The 21,034-nt window shown below is 47.2% G+C and overlaps 1 protein-coding gene across 9 annotated transcripts in view; it reads right to left on the bottom strand.

Moving 5' to 3' along the window:
* Positions 1-15,031, bottom strand: part of MVB12B (multivesicular body subunit 12B) — a 179,706-nt gene extending 164,675 nt beyond the window's left edge. For 5 of the 9 annotated variants that reach the window (XM_003911940.2, XM_009189167.3, XM_021927648.2 and 2 more), the window contains exons 1-2: positions 14,858-15,031; positions 1,289-1,411 (exon numbers count right to left, since the gene is read on the bottom strand). In XM_003911940.2, the coding sequence (XP_003911989.1) occupies positions 1,289-1,411; positions 14,858-14,938 (204 nt within the window). In that variant the 5' untranslated portion in view covers positions 14,939-15,031. The other 4 variants (XM_021927644.2, XM_021927645.2, XM_021927647.2 and 1 more) reach the window with 4 other exon arrangements.
* Positions 15,032-21,034: the final 6,003 nt, after the last annotated feature.

The raw sequence follows: 21,034 nt of genomic DNA, 5'->3' as shown, positions 1-21,034 counted from the left end.
CTTACCCAGGACCCAGCACTGGCTGACCCAGTACAGATCTGCCTTGACCACTGCAGTTCTCAAAGGGGGCTGATTCTGCCCAGCCACCCCCTGCTCCTGGAGACATCTGGCTATGTCTGGAGACATTCTGGGTTGTCACCACTAGGGGAGGAGGGACAGGTGCTACTGGTATTCACTAAGGAGAGGCCAGGAATGCTGCTTAACATCCTATGAAGCACAGGATAGCACAAAGAATTATCTGATTGTCTTGCCCGAAACGTCAACAGTGACGAAGTTGGGAAACGCTGCCTTGGGGCATCTTCTGCTGGACCAGGCATTGCATCCTCCTCACTGCAGGACATCAGACACTCTTCTAATTGCTGTGGGAGGTTTTCAGTGTTGGCTAATGAGATTCGTGTTCTTTCACTCTTATGTATTCTTGGTGCACATTTTCAGTGAATAAGCACAAAACGTCACAAAGTGAGGAAAGTAAACCTAAGACCACCTTAGAATCTCAGAACACATGATAATATCCATGTTAATTAAACCCCCGTAATGTTCCTCTGTACTATGTAATCAGAATTTTACAACTGAAGCAGAATTTACCTATGGAAACAACAAAATAACCAGTTCCAATCATCAGGACTACTATCAATCATCAGGACTACTACCTGCACAGATGTCTGCTGAAAAGCAAGGAAAGTTCTCCACTAAATTGTGGTGGTGTGGTCAGCCACAGCGCTGGACTTGGAGGGAGTCTGGTCCTGATGATTCACCATATCCAAAGACTGGGATTCTGTTACTTCACTTCTCAGAGCTTGGGTTCTCCTAATCAGCAAAGAGGCGATACACCTACTTGCCCTCCCAGCCTTCCAAAAGCCCATGAGAGTTAAATGAGTTCACAGGTAGGAAACATTTTAAACTGTAAAGAGCTACACAGATGTAGGACAACGCCTTTACAATATTTACACATGCATGACAATACATGACAACCACCAGGAGTCGTTCATAGACTCTGGATCCTTTTCATGAAATGTCACCACCAGAAGTTGAAAATCAATGAATCTAACTCCTTAATTTTACAGAAGGTGAAAATGACCATCATAGAGGTGGTCAAGGCCAGGAAATGGCCCAGATGGGCTCAGGTCTTCTAACTCCCAAACCAGGATTCTCTTCAGACCCTCCCTTGATTAAGTTCCTAGAGGGAAGAAGCACATCTTAACACGCAAGGGTCAGAGGGTCTTGGACACAGGAGATAAATACTTGTAGAATCAGTGAGCAAAATGTACAAACTAGTATCTTGACTTACTACGTCATAGCCTGTCGGGGCTCGGTTCCGAGAAGCCACCACCCCGACTCCTGTGATGGGATCCATTGACGTTTCTGGCAAGGCTTCTGAGAGGTCTTTGACTTCAGGCATGGTGGACTGGTCCTGGTTCAGCAAAGGAAAAAGAAAGCATAAAATTCAAACATAGCATTTATGTGAATAATATAAAGTCTCAAACAGACAGAACCAGAATCTTGGGGCAAATACCCTGAGGTTCACATACCTGAACTAGTTGAATGAGTCCTGACCCTATGTGACCCTTTCCCTAGGTCAAGAATTCAAATCACCTCTGGTCCCCACTCTTCTCCAGTTAGCTTTGAACACTGAGCTAACATGAGAGCTTGTCTCTACTCTCAGGAGGTAAGTTTGACTCAAACCCAAGAGCAAGAGCACGTCATTCTTAACTCCGCCATCCAGCTGCTTGATTTCTGAACAGATACCAGCAGCTGCTCTGAAGACACGTCAGACATGGCTAAGCCTAACAACACCTTTCCTCTCTCTCCCTTGCAATCTCGCCTACGGAGGCCTAGACTTCCAAACCCACAGCCAAGGTTAGGCCTTCAGCAGGCAGAGCTTTGCAAAGAAGCAAAGAATGTTGTAAACATAGAAATAAGTGTTCTCGGCTTGGGTGAAAGAATGGTGTTGGACTCCCGGCTCCATGACTGACTAGCTGGTGACTTTGAGTAAGCAATTTAACCTCATGGACCCTTCATTTTCTCAGCTATAAAATGAGGTCATGATACTGACCCTTGCAGAGCTCCTGTGAGCACCAAGAGAGTCAAAGAGAGTAGATGTAAATGAAAGGTCTGGAGAGGTCCCTGGTACACAGTAGGCGCTCAAAAAAGCACATAAGGCTGGTGGGGTGTGGGACATACAAGTCCAGGTAACTGGTCAGAAATGTGATAGGCGTCACTCCCTAGGGGACTGGCAGATCCCTTTGTTGTGTTTTACCCTCGGGTCATGTGGGCACTTACTCAAAGCCGAATAGTAAGAATGATCATAATTCTTGCTGGGCACTTTGAGAGAAAGGGAGGGAAAATGGAATTATTATTCTGCTGCTGACTGCCTCTTGATGTGACCAGAGGAGACAGGTAGAATATAGAGAGCACTGGGTCTGGGCAGCTGGAGTGGCAGTGCACCAGAAAGCAAATAAGAGAGACACCACCATATGTAAATGAACCTAAGTACTTTTAAAAGGACAAGCACTGAAAAAGAGCAAGTCAAATTCCACCTCTTTCTGCAGCAATTAAACTCCACTGGCTGTAGGTCTGCCAGATCTCTCAAGGCTGGTTACTGCTTCTAACACAAACCAAACACCCTACCTCACTAAGCAGGCAGGAAGAATATTCTTGCTTCTAGCCTAGAATTAGAAAAGGCAGAGGCCATTAAAAATGACTGCAGCCTCCTAAATAGGAACAATCAAAATGCCGTATGCAAGTCTCCCATGAAGTCAGTGGAACCCACAAAAAGCTCCGGAAACAGACTTGTCAGTGCAATGGAGCTGAGTCCTCGATCAAGGCTAGGAAGTGCCTGGCACAGCTGCAGTCTCCTCTTCTGTTTACAACAAAAGCTTAACAAAGTTATGCTTTACCTAATTCTTCTGAAAATAAGCTTCTAAACGGCCAGGGCAGGGGGTATCACACTGCATCACTGCATCATTTTCTACTTTCAAGTTTCATTTACCAGGCAGGTTTATCTGCATAAAACACAGGGCTTAGTGCTTCCTGCACACAGTAGGCATTAAGTAAATATTTATTGAGTGAATACACATGCATGTCCCCAGTAAAGGTTTAGAATTAAATATCTGCACCTGCAGATCCAGAGCAGGCACTGATCAAAAGGGCTCAGCACTTGAAAAATCCCGTAGTATTGGTAACATGAAAATAACATTGCTGCAGTTTGCAAAATATTGGTACCTGCTGTTGGTTACCAAGAATGCTTTGCAATTAACAACTCATTAACAGAATGTACGAATTCTGCCAGTGCTAAAATATCACGCTGTGAATTTAATAAAGAACATGTGAGGTAAGTTTTCTTTTTTTTTTTTTTTTAAGATAGTATGGACTCTACTATCATAGAGAGAAAAGAAAGGGACAAAGAAAAAGGAGAAGAGAGCGGGAAGTGGGGTTAAGCATGAATAAGCATTATCTTATTTGCTGGTGGATTCATTGCCACACCCCCTGGTCACATCGTACCTCCCGGTACAATGATGACAATGGCCCTCTGCCTGGAGCCCGCTCTCAACAGCAGGAGGGAGGGTCACCAGGCCCTGGAAGAAGCCATGCTGCTCCCACAATGCCCTGCGGCGGCCCAGGAGAAGGTTCAAAGATGGCTGCAGACGGCCCCCGGCTGAGGCAGACAAAGGAGCTGGGCCTGGCCTGCCAAAGGGCCCCGCAGAGCTGCTCGCAGAGCATCTCCAACGCCCGCTGTTCTCTCTCCTTCCCCCCAGCTGCTGTGCCCCGGACAGAGGAAGGCGGCCTTTGTGAAATATGGACAAATGGCTCCGGGCCGCGCGCGCTGCGGCCGACTCACGGAGGAAGCGCCATCACCAACCAAGGCAGCTTTTAATGAGAAACGCCCAAGATATCCATGGCAGGGGCCATCACTCAAAGCCGCTTGCCCTGAATTACATATTTTCTGACTGCAAATTACTCTTAACGGCGTCTCTACCGGCACTTCAATTGACCTTCCTAACAAAAGGCCATTTATTAACTAGTGCTCCACGTTTCCCAGGCCGCGCGGAGCCTCAAGCCAGGAAAGATGGCCCCGCGGCTGAGGACTCGAGGACGCCATTCATGCGGGCCCTCTCACATCAAATCCTGAGGCCTGGTTGCAACAACCCCAGGTTGTATCAACAGCTCCTCATCCAGCATCCATCTGTATCTCAAAGTCCAGACTGCCCACAAAACACACTGACAGGTCTGTAGCATTTGGACAGTGCTTTGCAGCTCTCAAGAAGCTTTCTCAGGCTCCTTCGCAGTTGAAGCTCACATCAAACCTGGTAGGTGGCTGGGTCACCTCCCAGGAGTGGGACGACTGGTCTTCCTCCCTGGGTCTGGTCTGTTTTCCATTGTACTAGGCAGAAAGGCATCCAATTGAGAAAGCAGTTTCAACACTAATTATATTTTAAAATGCCAAAGCTTTTCTTTCTCTAGCCACAGCTCAATAAGTCAAGCAAGGGGGAAAAAAGTACAGAAGGATAAAAGTAGCATGGGATTAATTTTCCTCACACCTCAGTTTCAAGATTCAACATTCCCCTCATAAATAATTTACAACAATAAAAATGAGCTACGGCCATGTTTGTGTAGGATGGAGGTAAATTTAGGCCTAATGAGGGAGATCCGAGCACCGCACAGGAGGGAATAGGTTGATCTATGGCACGGTGCGAGCAGGATCGACAGCTCACAGGGGCTCCATATCCAACTGGAAGTTGCAGGGCCAATGGGGAGGAGGGGGAAGCAAGATGGCGAAACTTGTGCCATCCCAGCTGTGGCTGCAAGGAAGGTCTCTATAAGGAACCTCCAAAGTTGACCCAGTGTTTTGGATGACAAGACAAATGTTGAGATTTTGCAGAACTATAGGATTGGGCCAATCTAAGTCTATTCTCAATACATGCTGGGTAAGGAATAAAGGTGCTGGGATGCCAGGGACTCAAACTGGACCTTGAGCAGGTCCTCTTACTTTCACCTCGCAGGTCATCAGGTCCCAGAAGGTTCCATTCTGACCTCTCCCCTGGGCGGGCATACAGCCTCTGTGAGGTCATTTCCAAGGCTGGGGACTGCAGAGCCTCGGTTCAGGCGTTGTCTGCTCCTGAGAGGCTTCCTCTGCAAGGCAGGAGAGTAGCGTGTGTGTGTGTGCACATACACATACACGTATGCACATGTGCCCACATGTGTACGGAATGGGAAAGCTGGGGAGGGTTAAGGTGAAGTGTTTTCTAAGCCAAGAGGATTTTTTCCACCATGCCATACTCAAAGAGCACCATATAAACCACACAACAAAGCCAGGAGCAAGCTTGCTTCCAGCTTCTGCCCGCAGTGCTGCAGATAGCGCTTGGGGAGGCCCCAGCTCCCGGCACTGCAGCACCTAGCACAAGACTGTCATCCCAGGTTCACGGAGAAATGAACTTTAACTATAAAGACCCTTCATACAGACAGCACACTGCTCCCTTGTAGCTGATCAAAGAATTACTACAACAGTGTGCTTAATCCCTGAAAGTCAGCAGTGCTGGGCTTAACTGATGCTGAACATTGTTTCGGAATCAAAGGCGTGCCTCCCGGCCCCAGTCTGGGAGAAAACTGAGCTACTGTATCACAGTTGAAAACTCAGGGGAACTTTGATATCATCTCTGTTTAATTTCCACGGCCCTCCTGAGCCTGGGGTTTATCTCGTTTTATCAACTCCTGTACTGAAATCAAAACGCAACTAACAAAGCTCAGACCTCTCTCCACCGAGGCCCTTCCAGCGGCGGGGTGTGGGCCGGGGAGTTTAAAGTGCTTTCAGGGAGCAACAACTGCAGGGGGCAGGGGGCGCTGCCTTCAAAGGAGGTGCTGTGGGCAGTGGGCCCACGTTCCAGCCTCCCGCCATCTCGGCCTCCTGCCGTGGTGACGCCGGCTCAGAAGCGGCGCCAGCGAGCACTGCTGGTCAAGGCTGAAAGCATGACTGGCATACAACTTTTGAGGAGAGTAATTTCAAAGTATTAAAGGGGGGCAGGCTAAATTGGGCTACTGTAATTGAAATGACAAAAACCGTGGCTTAATTACATCCCTACAGAAGGGCAAACTTGCGATCAGCTTGCTTGAAACCCAAAGTCAAGGGCACCAAAGACAAAAACTGCCTGCTCACATCTACCAGCTTCCAGGGCTGAGGAAGGGAAAAGAATAAACATTTCATTCGCCGTGGGAAACGCCACAAGAGCAGGTGGCTGCTGGAAATGGGTTGTCCCCCAGTAAAAGCTGCTGCTCTGGCCTTCATAGAGAGGGTCTTTGCCTGTTTCCCTGTGGCAGCAATGGTCTGTAAGAATCCATGCCCACCTCTGGTGCCCCAGGATTACTGACACCTTTCTGCTGGCAAATTGCAAGCAAGGGTCAAAAGGACAGGCAAGGGACTGCCTATCCCCAAGGAGGGAACCTGTGGCCAGGCCTCACCAATGCACACCACACACAAACCCAACCACCTCCTTACAGAAAGGTGCAGAGACCTACCTCCTCAGAAGGCTGAGAGCTGGGGCCAGTGTCCATGCCGTGCCCAGTTAAATGGGCAGCTGGCTTTGAGGTCACCTGTGGGGGACAGTGCACAGACTTGAGAGGCTGTCACTGTGGAGCTTCAGGGTGGCATCCTGACACCTTCTGAACTTTAGACAGATTACCTGGTGACCAGTCAGAGTCAAATCACTCTGACAAATGCTGGTGGACATAGTCAGGTGGCAACAAGTCACTGGCTGCTAGAAGGACTGCTAAGTTGTTGGGCAACTAAGGTAAATATTTTTCTAAGCTCTCCTAGATCGCAAATAATTTTCCAGCTAGGGAACTAACAATTGTGAGCACTTCCTCTTCCCAGCAACAGAAGAATCCAGTGTATGCACATGTCTATTCAATCTGCCCTATGCTTAGATTTCTATTAACAATTTGATTACCAAACATAGATTTTGCATAAACCACATGAGGCAGGACTAGGGTTCAGATTCCTGCAACCCTTAAGGTGCAATGGTAGGTTCCAGGATTCACTTTCCAAAAATAAATCCAGGATCAAGTTCTATAGCACTGTCCTGGCCAAAGCCCTGCCCCTTACAGGCCTGACTCTGTGCAAACCAGGGAACATTACTCGAGGGTAGGGCATTCTCTGGTACACTGTGGGTACCACCTGCTTGCCCATGACTACTGCAAATGAGGGTAGTCTGTGTCCACTCCCATCAGGTCTTGCTGGATAGTGTCATATTGTCCCCTGTAGAGAAGGAAAAAAAAGGACCCTAACAGAAGGCAGATGCCTACAAATGAAACCATCCCCAGGGTCCCAAAAGCAATGGTTCCTGAGTGTGTGGTGATAGGAGTCACAGCTTGCCCTGAGGGGCACAGTGCTCACAGCGTAAAAACACTAATATCATCTCAGTGCCAGGCAAATGGGGGCCCCGGCCAGAATCATCAGAATACCTGTCTTCAGGCCAGCCAGGCCACCACACCCCTCTCGGACTTTCACATGGGTCTTGAGAATTTTTTTTTCATACATTTAGTCATCTAGTCATTCTACCCATATGCTAATGACTTCCAAAATACCTCCAAGCCAGGCTTTTCTCCTTAGACTCAGAGGTGTCTGTCTGGTGTCTTTGCCCACATGGCTCAGGAATACTTCAAATTTGGCTGACCTTGCCATCTTCCCCCTGAAGCATCCTCCCACATTCCCGGTCCCTACGGGGGCCTGGTGTGTGAACAGTGAGTCCACAAATGAGTATGGAGCCACTTTGGCTAAGCACTGAGGCTACAATAATGAGATGGAAAGTCCACATTCTGGAGTGGGAGTTATCCAACTTTAGCATGTGCAAAAATCACCAGGAGAGGTTGTGAAAAGCAGACATTCCTGAACCCCACCCCCTGAGAGACTGATTCAGTAGGCCTGAGCTGGTCTAAGAACATGCATTTCTAACAAGCTCCCAGCTGACACTAAAACAGCTGGTCTACAGTCCAAAATTTAAGTACAAGAGAGCAGGTACTCATCGGGTATTTGATGAATGAACGAATGAATGAATGGATGGATGAAATGAACCTAAAGGTAATCTTCCATGGAGAAAAGAATGAATGAATGGATGAAATGAATCTAAAGGTAATCTTCCATGGGGAAAAGCCTCAGAATCAGCCCTCCAGTCTCCCCCTCCTTCCTCTTGACAGTTCAGCCAAGAGCACCAGGTTCCTCCCCTGCAGACACCCACCCCACCATTTAAAACCAGGGTCATGCATGGGCATGGTGGCTCACGCCTGTAATCCCAGCACTTTGAGAGGCCAAGATGGGCAGATCACGAGGTCAGGAGTTTGAGCCTGGCCAACATGGTGAAACCCCGTCTCTACTAAAAATACAAAAATTAGCTGGGTGTGGTTGTGAGTGCCTGTAATCCCAGCTACTAGAGAGGGTGAGGCACAAGCATCACTTGAACCCAGGAGGAGGAGGTTGCAGTGAGCTGAGATGGTGCCACTGCACTCCAGCCTGGGTAACAGAGCCAGACCCCATCTCAAAAAAAATAAATAAATAAGTAAATAAATAAAACCAGGGTCACGGCCAGATGCAGTGGCTCACGCCTGTATTCCCAGCACCTTGGGAGTCTGAGGTAGATGGATCACAAGGTCAGGAGTTCGAGACCAGCCTGGCCAATATGGTGAAATCCTGTCTTTACTAAAAATACAAAACTTAGCCAGGCATGGTGGCACGTACCTGTAGTCCCAGCTACTTGGGAGGCTGAGGCAGAAAAATTGCTTGAACCTGGGAGGCAGAGGTTGCAGTGAGCCAAGATCGAGCCACTGCACTCCAGCCTGGGTGACAGAGTGAGAGTCTGTCTCAAAAAAAACCAAACAGGGTCGCACCTTCCATTCCCTTCAAACCTTCTCCAATTGCCCAGCCAGACAGGTGCCACCACTCAGAATCCTGACATCATCCAAGCACTTAGTCTTAGCACACATATGTGCATACATGCACTCATGCACACGTACACATACACACAGCCTTGCCTCTCAGAAGGCTAGAACACGCTTTCTCTAGCAGACCATAAGTTACTCAAAGGTGTGTTATGTCCACCACAATGCCCGCCTCACAGCGGGTGCTCAATAAATGGATTATGAATGAATGGGGAAGGATAAACAAACAAAATTCCTATCCTCTCAAAATTGCTAGGTTTCACTGGATTAAGGAGGGTACATAAAGGGGCAGGGGCACATAAAGGGGCGGGGGAATAGCAGAACTGTCAGACCCCTTCCAATGAAAGCCCGGGGTCTGGGGTCACTGATACCTCCATGCAGGACACACACCATGACCCCAGAGGTTAGCCACTTGCAGAGGAGGGGGGAAGGGACTGCAGCACTTCCAGGGGATTCCAGATTTAGATCTAACTCAGTGCAGCCAGGCTGGATGTGGGCCTGTCAGGGGCCAATGGGCGTCTAGGCTGGCTGTAGGAAGAATGCCCTGGAGAGCTTGTAGAAGCCCAGCTTTCCCATTCCCTATCCTCGGGTTCTCATTTAATTGGTTCAGGCTGGGACTGAGACTGGAGAGCGCGCAGCCAAGGAGAAGCTCCACAGTGCTGGGTGATAGAGCAATGAATAAGACATGGAGCTCACGGGCTGTGGGAAATATCCCAAGAGAAAGGGACTGTAAAGGAGGGGACTCTTCCTTTTGCCTGGTCAGGCAGGGAGAGGTGAGCAAAGAACTGACCTCCCTGAAAGATGGGGGTGTGTGGAGTGGTGAAAGTCTTGCAAGCAGAAGACACAGCCTCAACAAAGGCACCGTGGTGTGAACACCCAGGGACTGCTCGGGGAACTGCGAGGAGCAGATGGGCTCTGAAACAAGCTTATAAAATGCTTAAGAAAACAAATAAACAAAACACAATCAAACTGAACTAAAAAACCTGTCTGCACTTCTCTGCTGTTTCTAAGATCTAAGCAATGATGTTGAGCTACAGGAAGGGGCACCCCAGTGGTCTAACGGAAGAGATTTCCAGGCCTTCCGTTCATGCTTCCCTGCCTGCAACTGAACATTTCTCCAACCAATGCCCCTTCCTTCACACCTCCATGGGGCCTCCTTATGCTATTAGCTCCAAGCGGGGAATGGCAGGCAGAGCAGAGGAATGGAAGGGGTGCACCCCTTTGGAGTCCAAGGGACCCGAGCTTGAATCCCAGCTCTGAGACTTACTGCATAACCTTAGGCAAGTTAAACTAAACTGGGCCTGAGTTTCCATCCCTACAAAACCGGAATAGCAAATAATATTGTTTCTACAGGGTTATAATGTGTAGAAAGCATCAAGAATTTGCAGCAAAAGGCAATCAACAGAATGAAAAGGCAACCTATGGAATGGGAGGAAATATTTGCAAATCATATATCTGATGAGGAGTTAATATGTGAATCTATAAAGAACTCCTACAACTCAACAACAAAAACAAATTCCTTCATTTAAAAATGGGCAAAGGACTTGAATAACAAGTCTTTCCAAAGACAATATACGAATAGCCAACCACCACCCAGAAAGATGTTCAATATCACTTGCCACTAGGGAAATCAAATCCAAACCACATCTCACCTTATACTCATTACGATGGCTACAACCAAAAACAAACAAACATACCAACAAAATAACTGTTCACAAGCATGTGAAGACATTGGGAACTTTGGCACTCTGCTGGTGGGAATGTAAAATGGTACAGCCACTATTTTATGGAAAACAGTGTGGTGGTTCCTCAGAAAATTATAAATAGAATTACCATATGATTCAGCAATTGCACTTCTGGGTATCTACACAAAAGAATTTAAATCAGGGTCTCAAAGAGAATTGTAGACCCATGTTCGGAGCAACATTATTCACAATGGCCCAAAGATAGAAGCAACTCAAGCATCCATCTATGGATGAATAAACAAAATATGGTACACATATTCAATGGAGTATTATTCAGCCTTGAAAAGGAAGGAAATTCTGAAATGTGCTACAACATGATGAACCTTGAGGACCATATGCTAAACTAAGTAAGCCAGTCACAAAAAGACAAATACCGTATGATCCACTTCTATGAATACCTAGGGTAGTCAAACTCGCAGAAACACAAAGCAGAATGGTGGTTGCCAGGGGTGAGGAAAGGGGGAATGGAAGGTGGTTTTATGAGCACAGAGTTTCAGTTTTGCCAGATGAAAAGTTCTGCAGCGTAGCTGCAGCACACTGTGAATGTGCGTAATGCCACCAATCTGTGCACTTAAAAATGAGCAGGATGGTCAATTTTATGTTATGTGTATTTAACACTTTTTAAGAAAGCGTCAAGAACTGTAGGTCTCTAATTTTGGTAAGCAGAAGTATAACCCAAGGTGTCTGTTAAGCATGCAGATTCCAGGTCCCGTTCCCCAGAGATTCTGATTCAATGAAGTCTGAGTATGAGGTCCTAGAATCTGCATTTTCATCAACACCACAGGCATATTTAGCACATTATGAACTCATTTATTTCTCTCTTCTAAAAGATCAGGGGATATTCTTTTGAATATTCTGCTCTGCTGATTAGAATCTGTTTGTGTGTGTGTGTGTGTGTGTATGTGTGTGTAAACAAAGAAACTCGTGTTGACTCCTGCCACAGGTCCAACAAGATGACCCTCCAGTCCTAAGGGAAGTAGGAGCTACAAAGTACTATGTGCAACCCCTGGGCTCCAGGCCCACAGGGCTCTCACATTTCTGCCTGGACAAGCTCCGCATCTCGCCAGACGCGTGTCAAGTAAACCAAATGCATGCCCACAGGATGTCCCCAACAAGGGAGGTAATGTCAGGCACACTCTGCAGTGGCTTTGCCTCCCAGGCAGCTGGAGACAGACCTGACTCTGGCAAACCCACTGCAACTAGTGCAGACAGCACAGGGAAGCCATGATTCCCAAGGGCAGCCCAGGAAGTAGAAGGTCAAGGAGAGCCGGGGTTGAGGGGTGGGTAGTTGGGGAAATGCTGGCCAGGGTAGGCCTCGGTGAGAGACAGAGCAGCCTGGGGAGAAGGAGCTCATTCAAGAAACCCAGGCCTCCCCTCCACAACCCAACCTGCAAAGGAGACTCTGCAACACAGTGTGCTTATCCTAACCACATCCAGCCATGTAGTCATTTGTTATCTTCATCATCATCATAGCACCTTCAACTTTTCCCAGGCTTGACTCCAGCACCATCGTTATTTTGCAGTGTGGAAAGGGTGTCTCCCTTTGAGTATGGAGCACTTCCAGCAAACTCAGACAGAGGGGCCTATGCCATTTGGATTCTGATCCCCCCAGGAGCAGATCCTCCATGAAATGGATAGAGACTACACTTCTCCCTTACCCCTTCCAAGGCCCTGAGAGGGCATCCAGCAGTGTGCTCACATGGTGGCATGGTTCTGTAACATGTACAAACACAGGATATTCTTATGTTCTTTTTCTTAAAGCTCTCCCCTCAACAGACTGTATAAACATCAGACCTGAAAAAAACATCACGATCTGCTGCTGGATGCTGAATCGCACTTAAATTTCATGAGGAGCCCCACCTCGTACAGTACCCAGTGCAGTCACATACATTAGCTCCTTCAGCCTTCTTGACTGATTAGCTTTATGGGGTAGGCTTTATTCTTAAGACACTTTTACATTACGGGAAATGGGGATTCAGAAAGTTTCTGTGACTCACTTAGGGTCACCTGGGGTCCAGCAGGTAGCCTGAGAGTCAAACTCGAGCTCCTAAATCCAAGCCCAGTGTTCTTTCTACTATACCATCACTTCCTGGTTGTCCTGTTAAAGACTAAATAATAGGCCAGGTGTGGTGGCTCACGCCTGTAATCCCAGGAATTTGGGAGGCCAAGGCGGGAGGATTACTTAAGCTCTGGTGTTCAAGACCAGCTTGGGCAACATAGCAAGACCCCATCTCTACTAAAAATAGTAACAATTTAAAAAATAGCCGAGCGTGGTGGCAGGTACCTATACTACTTGGGAGACTGAAGTGGGAGAATCTCTTGAGCCCAGGAGTTCAAGGCTGCAGTGAGCCATGATGGTGCCACTGCACTCCAGCTTGGGTGGCAGTGAGACCCTGTCTCAAAAACAAACAAACAAACAAACAAACAAAAGACAGAAACTCTAAAAATAAATAAGCTACTCCTCTCATTCATCCGTTAACAAACCTCTCGTAATAACCCCTACCGTTTACTGACTTCTTGCTATAGTAGCAGGCACTGAGCTAGACTTTTCTTGCAATATTTCATTTACATCACGCCATAATCCCATGAGATGAATACGATCATTAGTTTCACTATGCAGATGAGGAAACTGAAACTCAGAAAAGTTCAATAATTTGTCCAAGGGCACAAAGTAAGCAGGAAAGCCAAGACTTAAGCTGAGGTCTAATTCTAAACTCCCGGCACATAACCAGGGCACAATATTCCAGTTGGAAGTGGTAAAAGGCCCCTAGCAGGATGCAGACAGGGTAAGGAAAATGCCTTGAGCCTGAATTAGGAGTGTGACCTAAAGCCTAGAAGGAGGGAATGAAAAATGTGGATTACTGATGATAAGTTTAGGTTCAAATGAACCAGTAATCACCACATCAACTGCTTCCCATGGGGCTTGGAGCCCGGGTCCCAAGCAGAAGCAGCTCTCAGAGGCCCTATTTAAAGATTCTGAGCCTGGTACAGTATCTCCAAGTACCCCACATGATTTCCAACGAGCAAGAAAGGTGTCACCATCTACTGTAACTAAACATCCTGGCACACTGAGTTTTTCAGCTAGTCAAGGCTTCACAGAGCTTATCTTTTAACTTTCTAAGCTTTTCTGGTGCTGCTGATAAGATTTCCTAGCCCTGTTAAAACGAGATGAGATCCAGCCAGCTGTCGAGAAATGTACAATGAGATTATACTGAGAAGGAACCACGAGAGACAAAGGCCCCTAAGAGGAGCTGGTCTGCTGTCTGCTTTTGTGGCAGCAATTGGAGTGGGCTTTGGTTCTTGGGTGGGGGCAGGGAGCAGGGAAGGGGTGACCGCCATTTGCCTTTTGCCCTGCTGTGGTCTTCCTCAGTGCCTTGCGCAAGAGGCTGTTGAGGGGCAGGGAACAGAAGAGTCTCATCTCTCCTGGTGAGAAGGGCTGCTGATTTAGAACAGTTGTGTGTTGGTAACAAAGAGGACAAAAGATGCTCTAGGGTCTACCCCGTTCCCTGGTGCCTGCCTCTGAGGATGTGATGTCCCCTGGTGCCATGCCTCAGCTCTTGTCCCAGCCCCTGCTCCTCGCATCTCACTGGTGCTGGAGTCACTGTAGAGTGCTCGACGTGCCCACCATGTTCCTGGATGGGTGCTGTGGGTCTCGGGTACCCAGGCTGGGCATGTCACCTTGCAGACAGGTGCCAGAGGGTTTGGATATCCTCTCTGCTGTGCCCAGATCACAGAGGCAGTCATGCCCCAGGGGCAGGTGCACGTTGGTCTGCACCCACGTGACCACAGAGAGCAGGACCCCAGGCCAGGCCGGTCAAACGACAGACTGTCCCCAGTCTGTGCCCAGGTGGGCCGCCTCCCTCTTACGCGGGCAAGGGTGGCTCTCCGCACCCTTCACCTGCCCGGGCCTCGGGGGCGCTGCCGGCACTCGGGTCCCCCAGCTTCTCCCGCCTCTCGCCGCCGGGCCGAGCCCGGGCACCGGCAGCCGCGGCGCGCTCGGGGCTCGGCAAAGGCCGCCCGGGCCTGTCCCCGCCGCAGGTCGGGCACGGAGCCCGCAGGCCTCCGCGCGGCCCGGCTCCTCCCGTCCGCCCGCCCCTCGGCCCGGGTCCCGCGCCCAGCGCCCGCCCGCCCTCCCGGCTGCAGGGCCGGCTCGGCCGAGCCTCCGCGGCGCCCGGGCCTCACTTAACTGTTCCCCGCTGGGGCGGCGGCGGCGGCGGCTGCGGCGGCGGCGGGTCCCGGCTCCGTCTCACGCAGAAGCAGCTTCTCATCGCCCGGGCGGCGCGGGAGGGGCCGGGCCCGGGGCCCAGGCGGCAGGAGCCGGCGCCGCAGCTCGAGCGCGAGCCTCACCGGGAGCGGCGGCGGCGGCCGAGGGGCGGGGCGCGGCCTGGCGGCGGCGGCGACAACAGCAGTGGCGGCGGTGGCGGCTCCCTCCGCGGGCCGCGGCGGCTGGCCGGGCTCCGGGCCTCCCGGCGCTGGCGCTGGCTCCGGATCGAGGGAGGCGCCCGGCGCCCGAGGCTGGCTCGGGCAGGAGGAGGGAGAGGGAGCCCTGGCGTCCCGAGCCCGCGCCGCCGCCCCGGCCGGCACCCCGCCTCCCCAGCCTCCCCCTCGGCCCAGCCCGTCAGCTCCAGGCAGGGCCCCGGTGCGCCCACCCGGGCCTCCCCGAGCCCCCCGGCGACCCGAGTCCAGCCTCAGGCCCCCGGCAGCCCCCGGCAGCCCCCGGCCTCTGGAGCGTGGGGCATGGATGGTCTCCGCCCCCAGGCTAGTCTTTTCCAGGGACCCTCAGCCCGCTTAGCTCTCGTAGGCCTCGCCGTACCCAAGACCAGTCTTCGGCTCGGCTGCAGATCACTAGAAGCCCCCAGGCCCTCAGGCTAGAAGTTGACCCCTTCTGGGACTCTCCGCCCACCCAGCCATTCTAGGCTTCACTGAACCCTAGAATCCTTCAGCTCATCTTCCCCCACCCACCAGCTCACCTAAGGTGAGCTCAGCCAGTTGTCTCAAACTAACCCCAATTTCCTAGCAGTTCTCAGGCCTCTCCTTATGCTGGTTAGATGATTTATCCCCCGAAGCCTAGAGTCCGGTTTCTGTGGCCAGCCTCAGGCAAGCATCTAGAAGAGGTTTTTAGCTGGAGTCCTACTCTGCAGTACTTGGGGAAAGGCATAAGCCACGGATAAAATGGAGCTGGATGGTTGGGGGAGGGTCCAGAGCTTGACCCTCAGCTAGAGTGGCTGGTAGGAAAGGCGGACTCTGCGCCTTAATCAACCATGCCCCCACACGGCCCAGCCAAGCACCCCGGCAGAGGCCAGTATGTGCAAGATTTGAAAGGTTTCTTGCCAGGAGGCTGGAGCATTTATTAGGAACTGAGGACCATGCAGGAGTGATCAGCATCGATTTGCTAACGCATTGAGTCTCATTTTCACACATTCTAGGCTTTTCCATAATAGCTATTTGATCCTAAAGAAAAGGGCTCCAAGCAGAATGGGCTGTCAGGGGGAAACATTCTGTAGGGAAGCCGTGCACTTATGCATTCCCAGTGTCTTCACTACTCAGAAATGCCACGGGTTCAGATGGCTTTACAGCAAGCCCTATCATTCCATCAGGGCACAGATCACCCCTATGTTACTTAAACTGTTACACAGGAAAAATAAATAAATAAAAGAAACAAAAACAATTATTTCATTTCCCACGTTTAGCATAACCCTGATACCAAAATCCAACAGACAATACCAAAAACAACTGCAGATTACTAACCTAGAACACGAGTCCCCCAGAGAATTTAATATTTGGTTTTTGAAAATGGGCTTCTGCAGGCAACTTGAGAAAGTACTGCATGCCGTTTATAGTGTACCTTTTGGAGAATCACGATAAGTGTTCGTATATTAAGGAAGGCCTCTGTGAAGTCCAGAAGTAAAGAAACCTGTTTGGTTTGTTTAACCTGGCATTTCCCAAACTCATCTGAGCCAGGACCACCTCCTAAAGCTCACTGATAAATCTTCAATATGTGAACCTCCACTATAGACCAACTCATTTAAGTATATAGTAGTTGTAAAACTATTAAATAAAATTTTAGCCATTTGAATCCAGTTTACTATTAAAACAACCCAAAACCCACCATGATCAAGCAAGATTTATTCCAGAGGCGCAAGAAAAATTCAACATTAGGGAAGTTGCAAATTCATTGCATTGTTAAAGGAAAACAAATTACAGGATATTATCAATGGGATAGATGCTTTAAAAGTATTTTATAAACTTCAAAACTAAGGCCCACAAATTTCTAAAAACTCTTAGTAAACTATTATAGGAAGAAACTTTAAACTTTTAACATGACAAAGTTTATCAGAAGCTATGAACAAACATATTTAATGGTGAAACACTAAAGGTATTCTCATTTAAGTCGGGGTCAAAAGGATGCCTGATATAATGGCTATAGAATAAAGCCAATGCAATAAGATAAGAAAAATAAATAAGAAATATAAATATTAGAAGGGAAGATATAAAATTGTCATTATTTGCTTATGATTTAAGTGTTTCCCAAAAAAGAAAAATAAAAAAGAATCAACTAAAAATCACAGAGACTTTGGTAAGGTGATCGGTTATAAGATAAACACCAAAATCAATGGTTTTCCTAAATGTTAAGGGAGAAGGCTTCTCCTCCTCCCTCTTCTCCTTCTCCTTCTCCTTCTTCTTTTTTCTCCTTACCCTGTCTTACGGTACTGAAGGGAGAAGCCTTCTTTTCCATATAGAGGGACTTCCATTAGAATAAGACTCCTGGCCTCTCTCCACTCTAAGGGAAGATGAGTGAGTTTGGAAAATGTAGACAATAATAGATGCTTCTGAGTTCTCTTTTTGGATTCAGCTGACTGCAGAGAGCAAATATTACCATGTGCTCTCACTATGGGGTAAGTGAACCTGTTTCAGAGACAGAGTGATACTATTGTCCTGCACTACCCGTCACTATAGAAATAAATCTACTCAAACCAGGGAGAAATATAGCAAGCCCACTTAGCTACAGATCAAAAGCTACTTTTTCCAGTCAGCTTCATCAAAAAATTAAGGTAGTATTTTTGTCTTATATCTCTTTCCTGTGTCTATGCCCCAGTTTGTTCCAAACTTAGAATAGGGAGGGAGGTATTACTTATAGAGACCTCCAAATACAACACTAAATATCAGTTATTTCCATTTAGGAAGTGTGATGGAAAAAAAAAACCATATTCACATTAGCAATGAATACTGTAAAGTATATACTAGGCATAAGCTTAACAAGAAATGGCAAGGTCCATGGAAAGAAAACTATGAAACCTGACTGAAGGACATAAAAGAAGATCTTAATAATTGGAAAAATATAACAAATCCCTGGGGAGGAAGTCTCAACAGTGCAAAGATACCATATCTCCCCAACTCACTTTATAAATTTAGTAAAATTCAGATCAAGGAACCAATATGATCTGAGGGGTGAGGTGAGATGGAACAGGAAGAAATTATTTTAAAATTTACCTTGATTGGCCCGAGTGTGTTGGCTCATGCCTATAATCCCAGTACTTTAGGAGGCCAAGGTGGGAGGATTGTTTGGGGCTAGGAGTTTGAGAATAGACTGGGCAACATAGTGAGACCCTGTCTCTAAAAAAATTTTTTTTATTGAGCCAGGTATGGTGGTGTGTGCCTGTGGTCCCAGCTACTTGGGAGGCTGTGGTGGGAGGATTACTGGAACCCAGGAATTTGAGGCTGCAGTAGGCTATAATCATGCCACTGCACTCCAGCTTAGGCAACGGAGCAAGACCTTATCTCAAAAACAAACAAATGAACAAACAAACAAAAAAGAAGAAACTTATCTTGATAAATAAGTATGAGGAAATACCCATGAAATTTTTGAAATGGAAGAATAATGATAAAATGTTGCTCTAACAAATATGAAAATGTAATGTAAACTTCAGAAGAAACTATGGGCCACTAGTGTAAGAATATACACTTTTATCATACATTAAGTTCTGTTTACAAATGCTTTGTTTTTATCCATTGATCTGTTTGTGTGTGTGCGTGTGTGTGTCTGTGTGTATACATATATATTTTACTTTAAGTTCTGTGATACATGTGCAGAGCATGAAGGCTTGCTACACAGGTATACATGTGCCATGGTGGTTCACGGCATGCTAGACTTTAAGCCCCACTTGCGTTAGTCATTTATCCTAATGCTCTCCCTCCCCTTACCTCCCACACCCCAACAGGCCCCACTGTGTGATGTTCCCCTCCCTGTGTCCATGTGTTCTCATTGTTCAACTCCCACTTATGAATGAGAATATGTGGTGCTTGGTTTTCTGTTCCTGTGTTAGTTTGCTGAGAATGTGTATATTTTTAAATAACTATTCCTATAAAAACAAGTATATCCATTGTATATTATATATCTATTGTATGTAATAGGAATAGCCATTTTAATCTATTGAGCTATTTGTATATATGTATAGAAATAAGATATACAAAATTGTATATTTCCATACAGCCTACTCCAAACCATATTATCTGGCCTAGACCACTCTAGTGATTTCCTTACTGGTCTCCTGGCTTTGCCCTACCCAAACAATGGAAAATAGCAACTAGAACAATCATTAACAAATAATAATAGATCAGGTGTGGCGGCTCATGGCTATAATCCCAGCATTTGGAGAATGCTGAAGCAGGAAGATCACTTGAGACCAGGAGTTCAAGATCAATAAGCATAGTGAGACTCCATCTCCACAAAAAGCAGTAAATTAGCCAGGCATGGTGGCATGCACCTGTAGTCTCAGTTACTTGGGAAGCTGAGGCAGGAGGATCACTTAAGTCCAGGAATTTGAGGCTAAAGTGAGCTATGATTGTACCACTGCATTCCAGCCTGGATGACAGAGAGACCCTGTCTCTAAAAAAATAAATAAATACTTTTTTAAAATAAAAAAAAAGAAAAGGCTGGGTGCAGTAGCTCACATCTGTAATCCTTGTATTTTGGGAGGCCAAGATAGGAGGATCACTTGAGCCTAGGAGTTGAGACCAGCCTGGGCAACATGATGAAACTCCATCTCTATGAAAAACAACAAAAATTAGCCTTGCATGGTGCAGCACACCTGTCGTTCCAGCTACTTGGGAGGCTGAGGTAGGAGGATTGCTTGGGCCTGGGAGGTTAATGCTGCAGTGATCCGTGATCATGCCACTGTACTCCAGCCTAGGCAATAGAGTGAGACCCTATCTCAATAAATAAATAAATAGTAAACAAAAATAAATAAATAATAAAAATGCAGCAGGCGCTCCCTTGCTTAAAGCCCTCCAGTGACTTTCCATAAAATAAAATGATATTTAAATGCTCTAGCACAGCCTTCAAGGACCCATGCTATATGGACTCAGCTTCTCCTCCATCCTCCTGTCAGCCATTCTAACCACACTGGCTGGCTTCCTTGTAGATCCTTAAACATCAAAGCTCTTTCTTCCCCAGGTGACCCTGCCTACAGCACTCTTTTCAGTCTTGTAGGGTCCGGACTCTTCTCATCCTTGAGCTCTCAGCTCAAATGTCACCCTCTTGGAGGCCTTCACGGGTTATCTATCTAAGTAGGTCCCTGTTATTTCCATACCCCACTAGTTCATTTCCTGCTTATCACTCATCACAATTTTTAACTATACACTATTTGTTAACCTATTCAACTGTCAGTCTTCCCAGCATACAAAAAGCTCCACCCAGACAGGAGACATATCTGTTCTCTTCACTAAGCATAAATGTGCTACACATACTAGCCCCTCAATAAACATTTTCTAGATAGATGTGTCAACATTTAATATGTGCATACCCTTTGTCCACGTCTAATAATTTATCCACAATAAACAATCAGACAAGTGCACACAGATGTATGTTCAAGGATAATTATTTCAGCATTGCTTATGATGAGAAAATATTGGACATAGCCTAAATGTCTAGCAATAGATTGAGTCGTTAAAAAAAGCTGTACTGACATAGAAATACATCATGGTATTTTGTTAAGTGAAAAAGCGGTTCTAGAACAGAAGGCATTTATTATATGAGTCCATCAATTTTATACGTATTTGTGATTATTTATATGTATTCATATATGCATAAAATACTTGAAAAAATATATACCCAATGTTAACTGTTTAACAGTGGCTTTGTCTTGGGAATGGTTTACACAGAGACTATCATTTTTTATTTTAGCATATTTGCATCACTTAGGAATATGGATAAAAATAACAGAAAACCCGACCAACAGTAGCTTGAACAGTAGACGTTTATTTTACTGACCAGTAATCATCTTCAGTCTTCTTGTTAAGAAAGAATGAAGCCATTAAGAATACGTATCCATCCACACTTCTTTGACATCCTCAGCTTGATGTCT

The sequence above is a fragment of the Papio anubis genome, chromosome 13 (genome assembly GCF_008728515.1).
Source record: "Papio anubis isolate 15944 chromosome 13, Panubis1.0, whole genome shotgun sequence".
NCBI classification, from domain to species: domain Eukaryota; kingdom Metazoa; phylum Chordata; class Mammalia; order Primates; family Cercopithecidae; genus Papio; species Papio anubis.
Note: the sequence above shows the minus strand (reverse complement) of the source record. Positions and strands in the feature narration are given on the sequence as shown.